Genomic DNA, 16,495 nt, shown 5'->3' with positions numbered 1-16,495 from the left:
GACACTATCGAAAGAGATATAATAAATGTGGTCACAGATACGTGTCTGGCCGACCATGCTGTCTAAACACACCTAGCTGACGACCCGATCGATACCTGAGGTCCGAAATGCTTTATCGTCAAAGTCAAGTCTCTCCAGATAGCTTGGATTCCCGCTCTTCTTCTGTCAGATCATGGCTGCATCGTCCAAGTTCTCGACACTCTTTCATACCTAAGTGTAGAGCATAGCACAGCACAACACAGCACAACACATCACAGAACTTGTTTAGCCCCCCTAGGCAACCACGACCCATCAACAGAAAGCATGTCGCTCGCACCATACTCCATCCTCCTCGCCGCCCTTGCAGGTTTGCATCCCGTCCAAGGCGGAAGCGCAGCCTGGCAACCCCAGCTCGGGCACAGCACCAAACGCGACGTGGTGAGCCAAGCCGACCCGTCCGGTCACGCCGTCAAGGACGCCTTGGTCCGGCGCCACCTCGCCGTCAAGCGCTACCTGACCATCGATCCCAACCTCTGCGACTTGAAGCCGTGGCCCGACAAGACCACCAAGTACTGCTACGAGTCCACAGCGGCCAACATGTGGAAGACTGCCGGGCTCGCCGCGGGCGTGTACAAGTGCTCGGAGGTGGCGGACCCGGGCACGGCCTGCACCGGGCACCAGGACCGGGCCAAGCTGCTCGTCGTCGGGCATCACGCCAGACCAGCCCGTGCCGGGAGTTGAATACACTCCCGGGTACGCCACCGTGGGCATCGAGCCGCTCAACGCCAACGATGAATGCAAGGGCCCCGAGATGTACATCAACTGGGACCTGCGCGAGGTGGAGGGAGGGACGGGCTTCCTCTCGACCGTGGCGCACGAGATGGGCCATGTCTGGGGCCTGTACCACGAGCACCAGAACCCGCTGTTCTGGCAGATGCCCTACTCGTCGTCCGACGGCAAGGTCTTTGGCGAACTCTGGCCGGCAAGTTTTATTTGACCGAGATTCCGAAGCGAGGCGCCACCAACGAGCACGTCGATTGGAACTCCCTCATGATCTACCAGGGCAATGACTTCCTACGCAAGAACGATGGGTCCTTGGTTCGCGAGAATTAAAGACCGTCCCAAGACGGTGTTGCCGGCATCAGGCGCATCTACGAGGATAGCTTTTCTGCCCACGACTTTTCTACCCTAGCCAACTCGATGAAGAGCAATTGGTATATAAGATTCAAGGACATGATGAGGCGCACGTATTGCAGAATTGTAGAGTGATCAAGTTGCGGGTGTAGAGTAGGTAAATAGGTACCTCGGAGATGAATAGGTACCTAGGAGGTAGTAGGTGCGTAGATACCTACCTAGATTGAGATTTGCAGAACGTACTACCACACCTAGATAAAAGAGAGGAAGAAGAAAAGTTCAAACCACTCCAAGCTCCTCCCTTTTCCTCCTCTGTGCCAATCCGGGATTGTGGCCCCGGTCTCACTTCCAACCCACCACATTCTTTGCAGTACTTGCCTTGGGACGATTGAGGTTGGAGCCCAGAGCGTTGATTATGCTTCCGTCGTCAAGATCAATAGCCCAGATCATGGTTCCTCCAAGACACGTCCGATTGGCATAGTCCTGCTTGATCTTGAGCGTTTCGACGTCGTCAAGGGATATCCATTCGTTTGTGTCCCACGTCACAATCTTGACGGCCGCCGCGTCGTCGTACGTCACCTTGCCGCCGTCCTTTATGATCTCGTTGATCTCGGCCACCGACAAGACGCCGGGGGTGCCGGTGCACTCGCCGTCTTTTGTGCCGTTGGTGAACTCACAGCCTGCGACCATGCAGCCAAGGTCCTTCATGGTGAAGCCTGCAAAACCCAAAGTTAGCCAGATATTGGCTGGGGATAGGTAGTTACACAGACTTGACAAGACTCACTCCGTCCGCAAAGGCCCAATCCCAAGTATACTTGAGCTTACCTCCCAGTCCAGATCCACTCCATCAAAACTGTGGAGGGTCAGAAACGCAGTCAAAGGCTGGAAAAAGGCATCCTGCGACGCCGTTGTCCGCGCCATGTCGGAAAAGGCGGTACGCCAGGGGCCCGGGTCGTGCATGGCCCATCCGCCGATAGCTATCCACACCTGCGACCCCGACTGCCTATTCTTGAGCGCCGCGACAGAATTGTAGTGAGAGCCCACCTCGGCGTCCATGTCGACAATGTGGAAGGTCTTTGGGCCGATGAGGGCGAAGGAGTAGAAGATGTGGGTGTAGTAGCCTAGGGGGATCTCGGACGGCTTCATCGTGTTGCAAGTCCTCTTGGCCATATTCCAGCCTTTGCAGTACCCAATAGTAATGGCATCCGACGTCCTGCTGGCAACTGCCGCATTCAGGAGACGACACAATCTTGCCGCCGCAAAAGCCCGGTGTGGTTCCGCAGAACCCGAACTCTGAGAAACACACGTTCGAGGGGCAGGTCGATGCGTTGGACCGTTTAATTCCCTATCCCGGGTTACATTGGCTTTTGTAGTTACAGGTGGAGATGTATCCTTTTCCACAGAATGTTGGACCCAGGCCACACACGCCCATACCAGTGCCCGGATCTCTATTGTTGGTGATCAGTACCTAGGTATTCACACATCGGCAACAAGAAAGGTGATACCTAGGTAGGTAGATACTCGTAGCTGGCCGCAGCATCCCAACTTGCAGTCCTTGGTCTTGGAACAAGTATACTCTTCTGCTGTCGAGACGTCGCCGGAGGTTCGAGCTTGACCGACGAAGGTGGTGTCGTTGACTGTCTGCGCCTGTACCAACAGCACCAAGGTCAATGCAAGGCAGTTAAGAACGATGACTAAAGACGGCATCTCGTTGATTTGATTGTAATGTGTACAAGGGCCGTATTGGACAGAACAGCAAAAGTTGACCGTCTAGCTATCCCAGGAGAATTTTGTCACTTGAGGGCCGATCCGGGTTAAGACTTGACGTGGGCAAGCTCCTGATGCAGGAGAATTGACCAAACATTGCTGTCTTTACCTGAAGCATCGTTTTCGGCGGACGATCCAATTTATTTTCTGTACTTCTCCTAGGCAGCCAATTTTCACCGCCACAGTCAGCAGCAATCTTGACTTTGCATATGGTGCCGTCAGGTGAGCCATTGATAGTACATTAATGATGAACCGGGTCGTCGGCTGGTACTGTATGAATTAAAATGCTCAGGAGACACAATACTTACACTGCATGCTGACCATCAATTTTCCCAAGGCATCCATGCTGTCGAGCTGTCTAGACCTTACTACTTGCTTGTCTAGTATTAAAGTCATAAGAGGCAGAATGGTCAATGCAAAACCAAAGAATCCCAGCCCTTGGGCGTGTCAAGAGCTCGTCGTCCCGGGGTTTGATCAAGCTCCTTCATCTTGCTCCCTCGCCATTGGAGACAGCTATACAGCTGGCGTCGGCTCCGGCAACCAGCTGGGTACCTATCTCTCCAAGACGTGGCAGTGTTCGCGTTCCAGTTACGCATACCCCGAGATTGTCAGCAAAGCCCTGGGCGGTTCGACAAAGAGTTATCAGTACCTGGCTTGCAGTGGGCATCGGACAGATGGTATGTAGAAGCAAGCAAAAGCCCTCGAGGGTGATCTCAACTTGGTCATCATGACAGCTGGTGGGAACGACCTGTGCTTGGTAAGTTGTGTTGTGCCTTCCTCTTGTTTGCAGAAAGGGAAAGAGTGACTGGACTGGGGTGACAGCTGGGATCCAGCTTTTGAAGCCCCTGGTTTACTAGCTAACACCCTGGTATTGACGCTCCTTCCCAGGCTGGTATGATCAAGGAGTGCGTTTTTCTCCCGTACAGCGAGGAAAAGTGGAAGGCAGTTCTCACCAAGGCACAGAACAAATTCAACTCCATTTAAAGCCAAATATCTGCAAGGTGTTTGATGCACTGGAAGGCAAGATGAAAAAGGATAGCATCGTCATCTGCAACGGGTATGCACCCTTCTTCAACACTGACAACGATGATTTCGCCAACAAGCAAACCTGGGCCATCCGACAGTGGAACTTCACAAGCTATATAGGCGTCAAGGGTCTGTCGAGTACGATGGACACGAGAAGTAACGCATCGCCTACTCGAAGTGGAGTGAATGGCCTGGGATTGTGGATGGTCAGATGTGTTCGCCCAGTGAGAACACGGGCAAGTACCCCAGCCCCAAGCAACCCATGATGCAGTTTTTTCAAACCCGACACCCATTTTGTGGTCCATGACCCCAAGGATAACACGCCGGTCCACGACTAGATCAAGCGTGGCTTCGCAGTCGAGTCGCTCGACTTATCCCTGAACCCACCTATCATGGCATGCGACACCCTCGTCGCCGACTGCCCAGAAGACGGCAGCGGGATGGCGTTGCCTTTCAACTTGGGACTTCCGGATTACTTCTTGGCAAACTTTCACCCAACCAAAACGGGTACGAGACCATTGCGGCTGCCACGCTCGAGATGATCGCCTGGACGAGAGCCAAGATTTTGGGCAAGGACTCGTGCAAGGTCGAGAGTCAAGACGACTTCAAGTGCTGGTCCTCGAACGGTCTCGACTGGCCACGCCTCTATGCCGGCTGGGAGCGGCTGGACAAGACCTTCCGCGAGTTCTGCGACAAGGTGCGGGCGCCCGACAACACGTTCAACTGGAAAAAGGAGGAGAGCTACCTTGTCGGTACGATCGAGGAACACCACTGCAAGGTGAAGCTGAGCGACCGTGCGTCTGAGTGCAGCAAGGACGAGTGCCTCGAGGCGTTCAAGAGGCGCATACATAGCTGCGACAACAGCGGCAACAACAACAAGCAGAACCCCATGAACTGGAAGTACAGCGGGCGGTACAAGCGTGGCGCGACGACGTACGAACTGTACCCAAAGTGGGAGCGGCTGGGATTGGGACAAGGACACGCTGTTGTCGGCAATCAAGGGGTGCAAGCTGCTGACGCCGACAGCATGGACCTTCAAGTACTGCGCACCCAACGGCATCAAGTGCGACGGGTACGATTGGTACGTCATATGGCACAGCACGATTGGGGTCAACTGTCGGTGCATGGACGCCATGAACGTGGTGGCCAGGTCGGCTGCCGGGTACTTTCACAAGTACAATGACGGTAAGGGAAGGTATGAGGATGGCGGGTGCTCCGAGGGGAAATCGAACGGGACGTTTCCTTCCTGATGCTGCGAGAGCCCGAATCCAGCGGTTTCCCTTACAATACCAAGTAATTGAGGGCTGAAGTAGTACTGACGTGGGTGACCATAGGGAAATGCTTGGTGTTGCATGTTTTTGTTTTTGTCCTGTTATTTTTGTCCTTCATTTTTCCAAAAGCCCATAGAAATACTGCCTATATCCTCCGTATGTAAAGCCATGTTTTTGTGCCTGCCTCATAAAAAAGTCAATCTCATCTCGAGTGAACATTTTTGTTCTGGTAATGAAGCTGCATATTTGTTGTGGGGAAAATGTGAACAAAACGAAAATCTTTATATGGTGGTACAATTGGCGTCAACAACCAATTATAGTACATGAAGCCTGTCCTTCTGTTTATACACCATAAAAAAATAGACACCCATATTCTAAGAAACCATCCAAAATGCCGGCATGATTGGCAGAATGTCTTGTTCTGATGCGTTGCGCTCTTTACAACGTGCTCGCATTTCGAACCGCTCACTTGGATGCTGCTGTTACCGTGGGATCCGGCCGTGCTTGCTCCTCTGCAGACGTTTCGGATATGTCAAAAGCCTTGTGAGGATTTGCCATCTCTATCCTGGCTTGGTTCTTGACGGAAGCCGCGTTGTCGAAGCCCAGGCTCCGACTGAAATAGGCGCCGTACGCAGTTCCAACCATCAATCCGGCAAAATGAGTCCAAAAGTCAATCTGGTGCTTTCGGGGACCCTTTCTCAGCCCCAAAAGTGGAACAAGGGTATACAGGTATGCCATAGCAAGGAACGCATATCCGGGGACGACGGCGTTTTCTGGGAGCAGCCAGACGTGGATATCATCGTGCCTGTGGATTGTAAAATAGGCTCCTATCAAGCCGAGAGCAACGCCAGAGGCGCCTAGGCTGTTGAATGTCATTTGCTTCAACGCAATGATGCGGACCATCGCTGCTGATACCGAGGCTAAGCAGGCGGTGCCAAAATAAGTGGCTAGGAAAGCCCCGCGGCCTATATCATCGTGCAGACGCGTTCCGACCAGCCACAAAAAGATCATGTTGTTTGCCAAATGCCAGAATACCTGATGTGAGAACGCATTCCCGATACTGGCGAAGGAAGTCGGAATCGCCGGCGTGAAAATGAACATCCGGTTCAGAGTTTTCCACATGACAGGGAACTTCCAAAGCGCATAGACTATGAAGTTTGCACCTATGAGCGCCGCGAGCGTTGCTGCCGCCGGCGGGATATCAGGCCAGACGCGATACTCGGGAGGTGGAGGCTTGTAGACTGCCGCAAGAATGAGCCCGACGGCAACGACAGCTACTGCCGTCAGAATACAGGATCCGAAGCGTTCCCAATGGCCCATTTCCGGCGGTGCTTGGATGTCCGATGTCGCACGCTTGGTATATTCCTCAAGCTTGGCCTGGGATTCCATATACTTCTCCTGTTCAGCGGGTGTCCAGTCTCGTGCTTGCTCCGGGAGCGTTGCCAACTTTGTGCCGGCGGGATTGAGCCTGGCCCATTCCTCATCTGCGAGCCGCTTCTGCTCAGCACGCTCTCTTTCCGCCGCATCGGCAATTGCCTTGTTGCGCGCCCGGATTGTCTCCTGGACACTGACACCGTATACATCATCCTGCGGCTTCTCTCTGGCCAATTTCCTCTGCCATGTCTCTAGACTCCCGTTGTTGATGAGCGCATTTTCGTCTGCTTCACCAGTTTGCTCCGCAGCACGTTCAGCCTCCTCCTCTAGCCTTGCAAGCTCGTCCTCGGCCTGCAAGCCGGCATTGATGACCTCATCCACCGGTAGCTTGCTACGCAGATAGGCGAGTGCAGCGTCAATGTGCTTTTGGTGGTAGCCGGCCAGATTCCGTGCCAGAGTCGGGTCACCCAGTGTGCCAGCTACCCGACGGCCATGTAATATGCGCAGCAGCTTGTTTGCCCTGGGTGCCTCAAGGCCAGTGCCGAAAATCCGGAAGACCTCATCCTGCGATAGATCGCCCTTCTTGGAGAACGGCAGCCCCTCGTGGTCTGTATAGGTCGGCGGCAGTTCAACATAGTGGGTGATGACTTTCTTAAAGGGCCCGGTTTTCTCATCGGAATATAAAGATATGTAACGGGCGTTGGACGTGGACGCTTTTAACGTTTTATTTTCCGACGCAAAGAGAGTCAAGGCCGACGGTCGTGTTTTCAAAGCCAAAAATTGATTACTCGAGGGCCGCCTTGTTGATGTCGTACATGTCGATCGGTATCGTCTAGCAGCCTTTGTGAGTGATTGTGGAAGAGCATTGGAGATGGAGCTGCCCGAGGTGATTTGCACACCCAGGCATAACAGGCTCGGCCGAGGGAGAACAAGGCCGAGCGAGTAAATCTGGCTCATGGCGTTCAAGACGGGAGCCGCTATGTGTGCATCCAGGAGTCTGTTGGCATCTTCTGGTTACAAGTCCTACGATGACGGCGAGGTTTGATCGGTAGTATGCGCAATCGATATGTTCCACTCTCGGCCTCACTAGCAAAAACTTTGGCGCGGTTCAGTCGCGGTAGTAAGGGCCCACATCATAGGTACTGTCGACCCACTCCTAACAAAATCATTAGACTCCTTTGGCACTGTTGTACTGTGCCCCACCATAGGTAGCGACGTGCTGTTGCCTATATTACGTACCTCTTCCTATGGCAGGGACGGAAGGTACTGGTAATGTGTTGGGACTTAAGGGTGGAGGCCAGAAAGTTGAGAATTTGAAGACAAACTTGAAGCAGCAGATTTAACCTTGCATACAGAGCTTCTGCTAACCCTCAACTCTTATATGTGACTGGAAATTTGAGGCCGACTTATAACACCGCCCCGTATTCTGTACCTCCCCTGGGTCTCTACGCTCACTCCTCAACCACCATGTCGTCTGAAACCCTGCCTATATCACCAGCACGCTTTGCAGAGGCTATCAAAGACCTCTCGCTGGCAAGTCTTCACCTCAAAGTTCTAGAAATTCGCAACTCCATCGCGCATCTAGACTACTCCAACGAGCAGCTCAGGCCATTCGCGGAAGGCAAGGAGCCAGTACATGGAGGAGATGGCACAGCACAGCCGGACCAGGACTGTATTGACGCCATCAAGGAGAATGAGGATGTCATTGAGCGCATGCAGGAGCGCATCCGGCTCGTCCGCGTCGAGGTTGAAGAGAACCGGGGTTGCAGCTGGACTGAATTTGAGAGCGCGGAAGAGAGGGGCCAGAGGGGCGAGCAAGCTACAGAGAGCACTGCGCCTGGAAGCACTGGCGCCCCTACAACAAACAACACCACCACGTCGACAGTCAACGGCCAAGGTACCACAGATGATCGATTCAGTGGACTCTCGGAGGCTTGGAGGGATGGAACGATCCAAATGGGCACGATTAGAAACGGACAAATCCACATGGACACACAAACACCTTCAGCAAGCTCGGGAGGTGGCAGGTTAACGGATCAGCAGCTACGTCAAGCATTGGAGGAAAGAATGCGAGAGGCTGAGCAGGATGAGCAGAACGATGCCAATGGCGGATTACATCTTTGAGCCAGGTTGCATATCTTATGTGGATTAAAAAAAATTTTTATGTGATACCCTCCCCAAAATCAGGAGTCCGATGAGTGAAACAGTAAGCTCTCAAGACTAATCAGTCTCGAATATCTATCTTCAGCAACGTGACAAGTTAGGTCGTGATGTTTGAAGGTCTTATGCTTGTAACACAAGGAAAATTGCATAGTCACGTGTTGTAAGATCTACTTTGTCTGCATCCCGTTGCTTATGTCACCGCCTGCACTCACCACCCAGCTTTGATCCACCCGTCTCAATCTACAGTAGCTTGGAGCTCCCGCGAACAAGGCTACCGCGAGTGCGTACCCCATTAGACATCACCGCCGACTTCATACTTTCATCCAACGGTCAACACCATCATTCCCTGCTAAACAACCACCAAATTTCCAAAAGCTGCCTCAAACGAAAAGAAAAGAGGGGGACACACGAAAAGCGATAAACCTATAGGTCCCAGTATTCAAGATGCCTGGTTTCGACTTCTCCAACGTCAACCGCAACAATGCGTTGCACGCCCGTGGAGTGCCGCTTCCCAAAGCCACTAGCACAGGTACCACTATTGTCGGATGCATATTTGACGGCGGTGTGGTGGTAAGGGATTCTTTTTACAACTGGGCTGCTTCCGATAAACCGGAGTAACCTTTTTAGAAGCAACAGGCAAGCTTACTGACCCCCGCATTAACAAACAGATCGCCGCCGACACTCGAGCGACGAGCGGGCCGATCGTTGCAGACAAGAACTGCGAGAAGCTTCACTACATCTCGCCTCAGATCTGGTGTGCCGGAGCTGGTACGGCAGCCGATACGGAATTCACAACAGCCATTATCTCGTCTCAGCTGGAACTACACTCACTGTCAACAGGCCGCAAACCTCGCGTCGTTACATGTATGACCATGCTCAAGCAACACCTCTTCCAATACCAGGGCCACATCGGTGCATACCTCGTCGTTGCGGGCGTCGACCCTACTGGCACGCATCTGTTCACCGTCCACGCACATGGTAGCACCGACAAGCTCCCATATGTCACCATGGGCTCAGGATCGCTGGCCGCCATGTCGGTGTTTGAAACTCAGTGGCAGAGCAAGCTTGATGAGGCACAGGCGATCAAGCTGTGCAGTGATGCGATTCAAGCCGGTATTTGGAACGATCTGGGATCGGGAAGCAACGTTGATGTGGCCGTTATCACAGCCGACAAGACGAGACTGCTGCGCAATTACATCAAGCCTAACGAGAGGTCAAAGAAGCTGCAAAGCTACAAGTTTGCCCGGGGCACGACGGCTGTGCTTAATGACAAGATCGTTAAGAAGGAGGAGCTGAGCAATTTCATCAGTGTCTCCGAGGTACCCGCCGAAGGCGACAGTATGGAGGTTGACTCATGAGGATATAAAGGCTTAGTGGACTATGGAGCGGCGAGATTTGAGACGGCTTGGCCACATTGAGCCATCAGCATGACGATTATCAGTACATTCTCGCTGGCAGAAGTGTGAGGCGCTCAATAGTAATGCGGCAAATGAGGAAACCATGGATGATTAGGATTGAGGAGAGATGATGATGGCCATTATCACTGCTTACCCAGCTACCCTGTGATGATGTACTTTATATGTAACTTTTACTGCACACGGCTCTGATGGCGAAAATGAAATAGACGTTTTCTCATCTACTGAGTATCAGTAAGCAGATTGATTGCGAGAACTACAGAAAATCCGGGAAGAGAACACTCTTTTAGTCTAGAGATAATTGCTCCAGTTGAGTGTTATTATCCACCATTAGAATTATCACTATCGACTGTCATTGTTCATCTACACGCCAAGTACTTGACCAAAAGCTCGTATCTCCTTGACCTTCTGCCTAGCTACCGGCCTCCAGCAAGTGGGGGATAGCTGTTCTCCAGCTGTTGGTTAGCCTGGTTGGTACCCACATGCTTTGACAAGGATAAAAGAAGGACCCACTAAAAATCGCGTCGGCATCGACTCTGTTCAACAGCTTCATTTCTTAACGGCTGCTCAGAAAGCGTGGTGCAGCATCAATCAAGGACTTTGTCGGGCTCACGAGGGCTTACCATACCGCTTTCTAGATACCTTATCTCTTCCCGATATCTGCACCCGGGAAGATCTGGCAAACCGGAGATCGACGCGCATCTATTGCCATTGAGCAAGTCTTCTAGTGATTGCCTTTGGCTTCTACCAGGGAAAAAAAAAACACGACCTCCCCGAGCTTCGCGGTTGATCTTTCGCATTTCTTCTCCCAATACCGTCCAGGCAGGACCAAACCACGACAAGTTTGTTCACGCCAAGCCGAGCGACGCGAATTTCTCAAATGCGACGGGCAGGCGTTTTATGAGACGCTGGTCTACTCCACCTAAAGGCGGCTATCTCGCAACAGTCATGGCCTTCAGCTTTGGCAATGCGTCCAGCGCCCTGACGGGCGCATCCCAAGGAGCCGGATCGGGAGCGGCGACAGGGGCTGCAGGCTCGACTACACAAGGGCCCGATCTCGAGCTCATTCAGACAGAAAACCTGGGCTTTCTCTCGCTTGCGGGCGATGCCAGAGTCCAGCTGACGTCCAAATGGACCGATCAGCCTGCGCCAACCGCGTCGCTGATAAGCATCGCGTCGAAGAAAGGCCTTGTGGCCGCCGCCGGTCCAGACGCTGTCCACATAGCGACAACGGAATCCGTACGGAAGGCGTTTCAAGCGGCCAAGGTTGGCGACAGCGAGGTGCGGCCGTTCGAGCCGCAGGCAAAACTCCCACTACCCATGAGGATATCACAACTTGCATTCACATGTGATGAGCAATACCTCATCATATCTGCCGAGTCGGGTGGCGGGCTAGCGGTGTACGATGTCCAGTCTGTATCACAAGGATCGACCCAGCCGGTGATGGAGATCTCCACTAGCGGCGAGTCTCTGCGCACCCTTCTTCCGAATCCAAATCCCGATATGGCCGAGCTTGTACTGGTTGTCACAAACAACGGTAACTTACTCGTGGCGAATCTGAAGCAGCGAGGCTTGGTCTCAGGTCCTAGCGGTCCTGTGATGAAGGCGGGCGTGTCAAGTGCAGCTTGGAGTACCAAAGGCAAACAGCTTGTGGCAGGTCTTGCCGATGGAACCCTCGAACAGTTGACTCCAGACGGAACCAGCAAGGCAAACATACCAAAACCCAGTGGCCTTGATAATCATCATGGTAAGCCTACTGTTAACAGGCATTGCTTGCCTCCCTTAGAAACAACAGTGTCCCGAGATTTTGTAGCTAACCGACCTCTCACAGTTGCTTCCGTCGCATGGCTGGAAAACAATGTGTTTCTCGTTGTCCACAACGTGACAAACGGGGATGGGCCGTCGACATACAATATTATCACGAGGCACCAAGAGAAAGGAAGTCCGGCGAGTTACGTCTTTCAAAAGCTGACGGATCCGGTTGAACCTTTCGGCTCTGAGAAGAAACCTCACCACACAATCTTGAGACTCAAGGACTTCCCGCCTGATCTCCAAGATGTTCTCCTTGTCTCATCCACTTGTAGAGAGGCTATCGGACTATTGACAAGGTCAAAAGCTCCGCTTACGTCGACCGTTTCTGCTGAAAAGATCACCAACGTCTTCACTACCACGGAGTTTGCTGATGACACAAAACGGGCAGAATTGCCAATGGGCGAAGACTACATGGACACGTTCCCCATTGGTACGGCGCTTGATCTATCCAGCAAGGACAAGGTATACAAGCCCATCCCAACAGACGAGATGGATGAGTCTCCGGGACCCCTCCCTGGTCTGTGGGCTTTGAACAACGAGGGCGTCCTGTCGGTTTGGTGGATTGTCTACAACGAATCTATCCGACAGGGTACTACATATCCGGGTATGGCAGCGGCCCAAAGTACGAATGGTACTGCCACCGCTGCCACCCCCGTCACCACGACCACATCCGCCTTTGGGGCATCACCAACACCTGGCCCAAGTTTTGGAGGTTCCTCTGCGCTCGGCGCAAAGCCATCCCCGTGGGGTTCATCTGCAGCCGCCACCCCTTCTACCGCCCCGGCATTCGGTAAGACTGCATTTGGAAGTGCTGGGGGAGACAGTGGGAAATCCGCCTTTGGATCACCGGCGTTTGGGTCTACCTCAGCGCTTGGTAGCACTTCCGCCACTCCTGCATTCGGCTCGACGTCAACGCTGGGGAGCGCATCTGCCGCGCCTGCGTTTGGACAGTCTTCGGCACTCGGCGGTGGCTTGGGGGCTAAATCGTCTCCATGGGCTACCGGAGGCACCTCAGCGGCATCACCTGCCTTTGGACAGTCGGGGCTCGGCTCCACTGGGTCTGGCGGAACTGGTAAGATCTTTGGGGGCGGAACTTCTACTCCAGCCAGTGGCGGTGGATTCTCGGCCTTTGCCAATAAGGGCGGCTTTGGCTCACTCGCCAGTGGCGGCAGTGGTAACAACAGTGGTAGCATCTTTGGAGCTGGAGCACCGTCAGGTTCTTTTGCTTCCACCTCACAAGACACAGGCATGAACCAAACTACCTCCTTCCCACCTCCAGCCTCCAAGACAAACACAGGGTCGACGCCATTTGGATCATCGCCTTTTGTGCTTGGTACAACCTTCAAGGCAGACCCCAAGACGGCCAATGACAACGAAAAGCCGACTACTTCTAGTGGTGGCTCTTTGTTTGGCTCAGGATTCGGCCTCTCGCTTGGAGACACAGCCAAGACACCGGCGACAGAGGAGAGCAAAGATGCCGACATGGAATCCGAAATCTCAGCAGCAGTCACCCCAGCAGCCGTGGAGAAGCCCACCAGCATATTTTCGTCTACCCCCGGTTCATCGGTATTCGGTGCCCCGACCATATCCGGAGCCCAGGGTGACAAGCCCAATCCATTTGGGGCACCATCCAAGCAGGCAGAGTCCTCTCCACCTGCTGCAGCTGACAAGCCCAACCCATTTGGCCCACCGTCGGAGGCAAAAGCTTCCCCCTCTGCGGCAACGGAGAAACCCAACCCATTCGCTGGTTCCGGCAACAAGCCTGGCTTGTTTGGTTCCGGGACGAAGTCAATTTTTGGCTCCACAAAACCTGATGAGCCGCCAAAATCTATATTTTCTAAGCCCGATGCCACCCCAGCTTCAGAGAAGAAGAACCCATTCGGAACTTTTGGGGCATCGACAACGCCAAGCTCTTCGCCTGCGCCTAGCAAGATTTTCGGTAACACAACATCCACAGGAAGCATTTTTGGCAACAAGCCAGCTCCAGGAGGCACAAGCAGCATCTTTGGTGCGCCGACGCAAACCTCTTCAATATTTTCCTCAGTCAAGAAGCCCGATGCGGCACCGTCAACACCGGATAAGAAGGCTGCCGAGGCCAGCCTGCCATTACCACCGGAATCAACCAGTAAGACGACCTTCACGCTCTCCGAATCCTCTGGGTCGTCCGCCGCTTCGCCTCGGATACCCGAACACATAGAATCATCACATCCCCAGCGAGAGGTTACTGACTTTACCTCTTTGCCTGCAGAATCCCCAAACAGCGAGCTATCAGCGACACCCGATGATGCACCACTACCCCCAGACCCGGTCAAGGAGAAATCCAAGTACAATATGGCAGATCTCAAACTACCCCCGGGCGTTGTGTCTACGGATGACAAGCCAAAGCCATTGAAGTCAGGCGTGTCATCACCCAAGTTCTCTTTCAAGAACCAGGGAGCGACGGAGCAGCCCATGCCCAGCAGTGACGACGAAGACGAGCTCTCAGAAGAAGAAGAAGAAGAAGAGCAGGAAGGCGATGAAGACGATCAAGGATCTGCTCCCGATAGCGAAGGCAGCGGCGTCGATGTTACCAAGGACCTCAGTCCACCAGGCTACACTCCGCAGAGCTCATTTGGTGGCCCCGTGGGTGGGATTTTCTCGCACACACCGGCCGATGAACCACGGCCAGGATCCCGTCTCCTGTTTGGTGAGATGAGCCGCAACGCCCCTCTCTTCCCGCAACCCGTAGCCACGAGCCCCAGGTCACCAAGTCCGGTTCGCGGTGCTGTGCCCCCGAGAGTCATCAGATCCGACTCGGTTCGGTCGGTTAGTGCCCCTGGCGCTGGTATGGCTTCATCCATGGCATCATCAATCCTGGGGAGGAGCAAGGGCAATTTCGGGATCAGTGGCATGTCGCGTCAACAGCCTGGTCGTCACACGCCAGACCCGAACGTGGAGGAGCAGAGGAGGTCACAGGCCAGGAGAGAGGCGGATGAAGCACAAGTCTTACACGATCAGGAGGACGACTGGAAGCAAGATCTGTTGAATGCTCCACCACAACCGACGCTCGAGCTTGCCGAGTTCACGCCGAACACTGGCAGTGCTCCGGAGGCTGGGAGGACCGTTCCCGCCCAAGCAGAAGCCATGTACCGTGATATCAACCGGATGGTGGACACGCTTGGTTTGAACGCTCGCCACCTCAAGGAGTACATTCTTGGCCACATGGGCAAGCTTCGGGCTCCGGGAACGCCGCGCAAGACAAGGGAAGACTTGGAGATTCCGGACGACTGGATTCTTTGCGATGCCGAAGACGTGGGGACTATCTTGGACCAGGAGCTGCGTGTGGAGCTCGAGGATGGCCGCGTTAAGAATGTGGATGAGGTCATCGAGGCCTGCCAGGAGCTGAGCAGGGGACTAGCCCGGTTGCGAATCAAGGAGATGGATATTAAGAAAACCATCATGTCTCGCATAGACCCGAGCCAAGCTGACGCTTTGCGATCTCTTCCGCTGAGTGCAGAACAGGCGGCACAGCAAGCCGATTTGAGGAAGCAATTCACGAGCTTCTCCAAGCTACTAGCCGAGGCCGAAGAATCGCTGACTATGCTACGCGCCAAGATGGCGACGGCTGGTGGGCTCGACGCCCGGAGGAATGGATCGGTCGGTGGGGCAGGCTCGGGCGCCAATGCAGTGCCGACCGTCGACGCTGTCCTGCGTACCATCATGAAGATGACCAGCATGGCGGAGAAGCGCAGCGGTGATGTGGACGTGCTGGAGAATCAGTTGCGTAAACTCCGCCTACAGCAAGGGCTCGGGACCGCCAACGGCAGCCGGGAGAACTCTCCCTTCTCAACCCCGCAGAAACATCAGCATCGTCTTTCGCGGTCCGTCTTCAGTCCGGGTGCGTCGACGCTCATGGGTGCCTCCATGGCGCTGACATCTTCAGTCGCCTCGTACAACGGCAGCCCCGCCCGGTCGATTACCAACTCTCCCCGCAAGAAGCTCAGCGGCTACAGCGACGATGACAAGAAGCAAATCCGTGCTCGTCTGGAAAAGCGTTCGGCGGCGATCTCCAAACTGCGGGATAGCGTGGAGAAGGCCGGGCCGAACGTCTGGCGTATGACCGACGAAGATTAGCAGACTAGGCCTGTGCCGATTGTTGTGGTCGATGAGCCTTCACCATTTGGATCGCTTCGGTTGCTACGTGCTTGGAACTGGGTGAATGATGCCTAAGCCCACCATTTTCTGGAGGATCTTGAGGAGTGATGGAGGGCGATCAATACAAACAAGCGCCGGGGTTTTTTTTGGAAGGGAACTTGATGCTTTGAAAGGTGTAGATAACGTGGTAGGGTTAACGTTTTCTACCGCCACTTTCTAAAAACAGAGTATCGCAAGACTATTAATTAGCGACCCCCTGTAATGACGACGAGATTGGGAATCAGTCAAATGGTATATGGTGACTTTGTCCATTTCCCCCTGCCCTCGCGTATCATCATATATCCATGTATCTGGTGCAGCGGGATTGCGCCTCCATGGAGGAGCGCATTATTGTTATAGATATATATTTTTTTTTCAAAA

The 16,495-nt window shown here is 53.7% G+C and overlaps 6 protein-coding genes across 6 annotated transcripts; 4 read left to right on the top strand and 2 right to left on the bottom strand.

Moving 5' to 3' along the window:
• Positions 1–138: 138 nt before the first annotated feature.
• PpBr36_00268 (uncharacterized protein) lies at positions 139–1,248 on the top strand (the record flags this gene model as incomplete). The annotated part of the gene is made up of 4 exons (XM_029887461.1): positions 139–681; positions 704–940; positions 967–1,070; positions 1,095–1,248. Coding segments are annotated over 4 exons (1,038 nt in total), but the record flags the coding sequence as incomplete, so codon positions are not given.
• Positions 1,249–1,455: 207 nt separating this feature from the next.
• Positions 1,456–2,820, bottom strand: PpBr36_00267 (uncharacterized protein; the record flags this gene model as incomplete). The annotated part of the gene is made up of 3 exons (XM_029887460.1): positions 1,456–1,815; positions 1,939–2,561; positions 2,619–2,820. The coding sequence occupies 3 exons, from the start codon at positions 2,818–2,820 to the stop codon at positions 1,456–1,458; spliced, it is 1,185 nt and encodes a 394-aa protein (XP_029751427.1).
• Positions 2,821–3,286: 466 nt separating this feature from the next.
• PpBr36_00266 (uncharacterized protein) lies at positions 3,287–5,156 on the top strand (the record flags this gene model as incomplete). Its single annotated transcript, XM_029887459.1, has 4 exons — positions 3,287–3,557; positions 3,769–4,130; positions 4,343–4,826; positions 4,933–5,156. 4 exons carry the CDS (start codon positions 3,287–3,289, stop codon positions 5,154–5,156), a joined length of 1,341 nt encoding a protein of 446 aa, XP_029751426.1.
• Positions 5,157–5,642: 486 nt separating this feature from the next.
• PpBr36_00265 (uncharacterized protein) lies at positions 5,643–7,508 on the bottom strand (the record flags this gene model as incomplete). The annotated part of the gene is made up of 1 exon (XM_029887458.1): positions 5,643–7,508. One exon carries the CDS (start codon positions 7,506–7,508, stop codon positions 5,643–5,645), a length of 1,866 nt encoding a protein of 621 aa, XP_029751429.1.
• Positions 7,509–8,018: 510 nt separating this feature from the next.
• On the top strand, positions 8,019–10,072 carry PpBr36_00264 (uncharacterized protein; the record flags this gene model as incomplete). Its single annotated transcript, XM_029887457.1, has 2 exons — positions 8,019–8,435; positions 9,383–10,072. The coding sequence occupies 2 exons, from the start codon at positions 8,019–8,021 to the stop codon at positions 10,070–10,072; spliced, it is 1,107 nt and encodes a 368-aa protein (XP_029751428.1).
• A 957-nt stretch (positions 10,073–11,029) lies between these two features.
• On the top strand, positions 11,030–16,054 carry PpBr36_00263 (uncharacterized protein; the record flags this gene model as incomplete). Its single annotated transcript, XM_029887456.1, has 2 exons — positions 11,030–11,876; positions 11,961–16,054. 2 exons carry the CDS (start codon positions 11,030–11,032, stop codon positions 16,052–16,054), a joined length of 4,941 nt encoding a protein of 1,646 aa, XP_029751431.1.
• Positions 16,055–16,495: the final 441 nt, after the last annotated feature.

This window comes from Pyricularia pennisetigena, chromosome 2 (assembly GCF_004337985.1).
Source record: "Pyricularia pennisetigena strain Br36 chromosome 2, whole genome shotgun sequence".
Taxonomy (NCBI): Eukaryota; Fungi; Ascomycota; class Sordariomycetes; order Magnaporthales; family Pyriculariaceae; genus Pyricularia; species Pyricularia pennisetigena.
The sequence above is the reverse complement of the archived record's forward strand: the minus strand, read 5'-3'. Positions and strand labels throughout refer to the sequence as shown.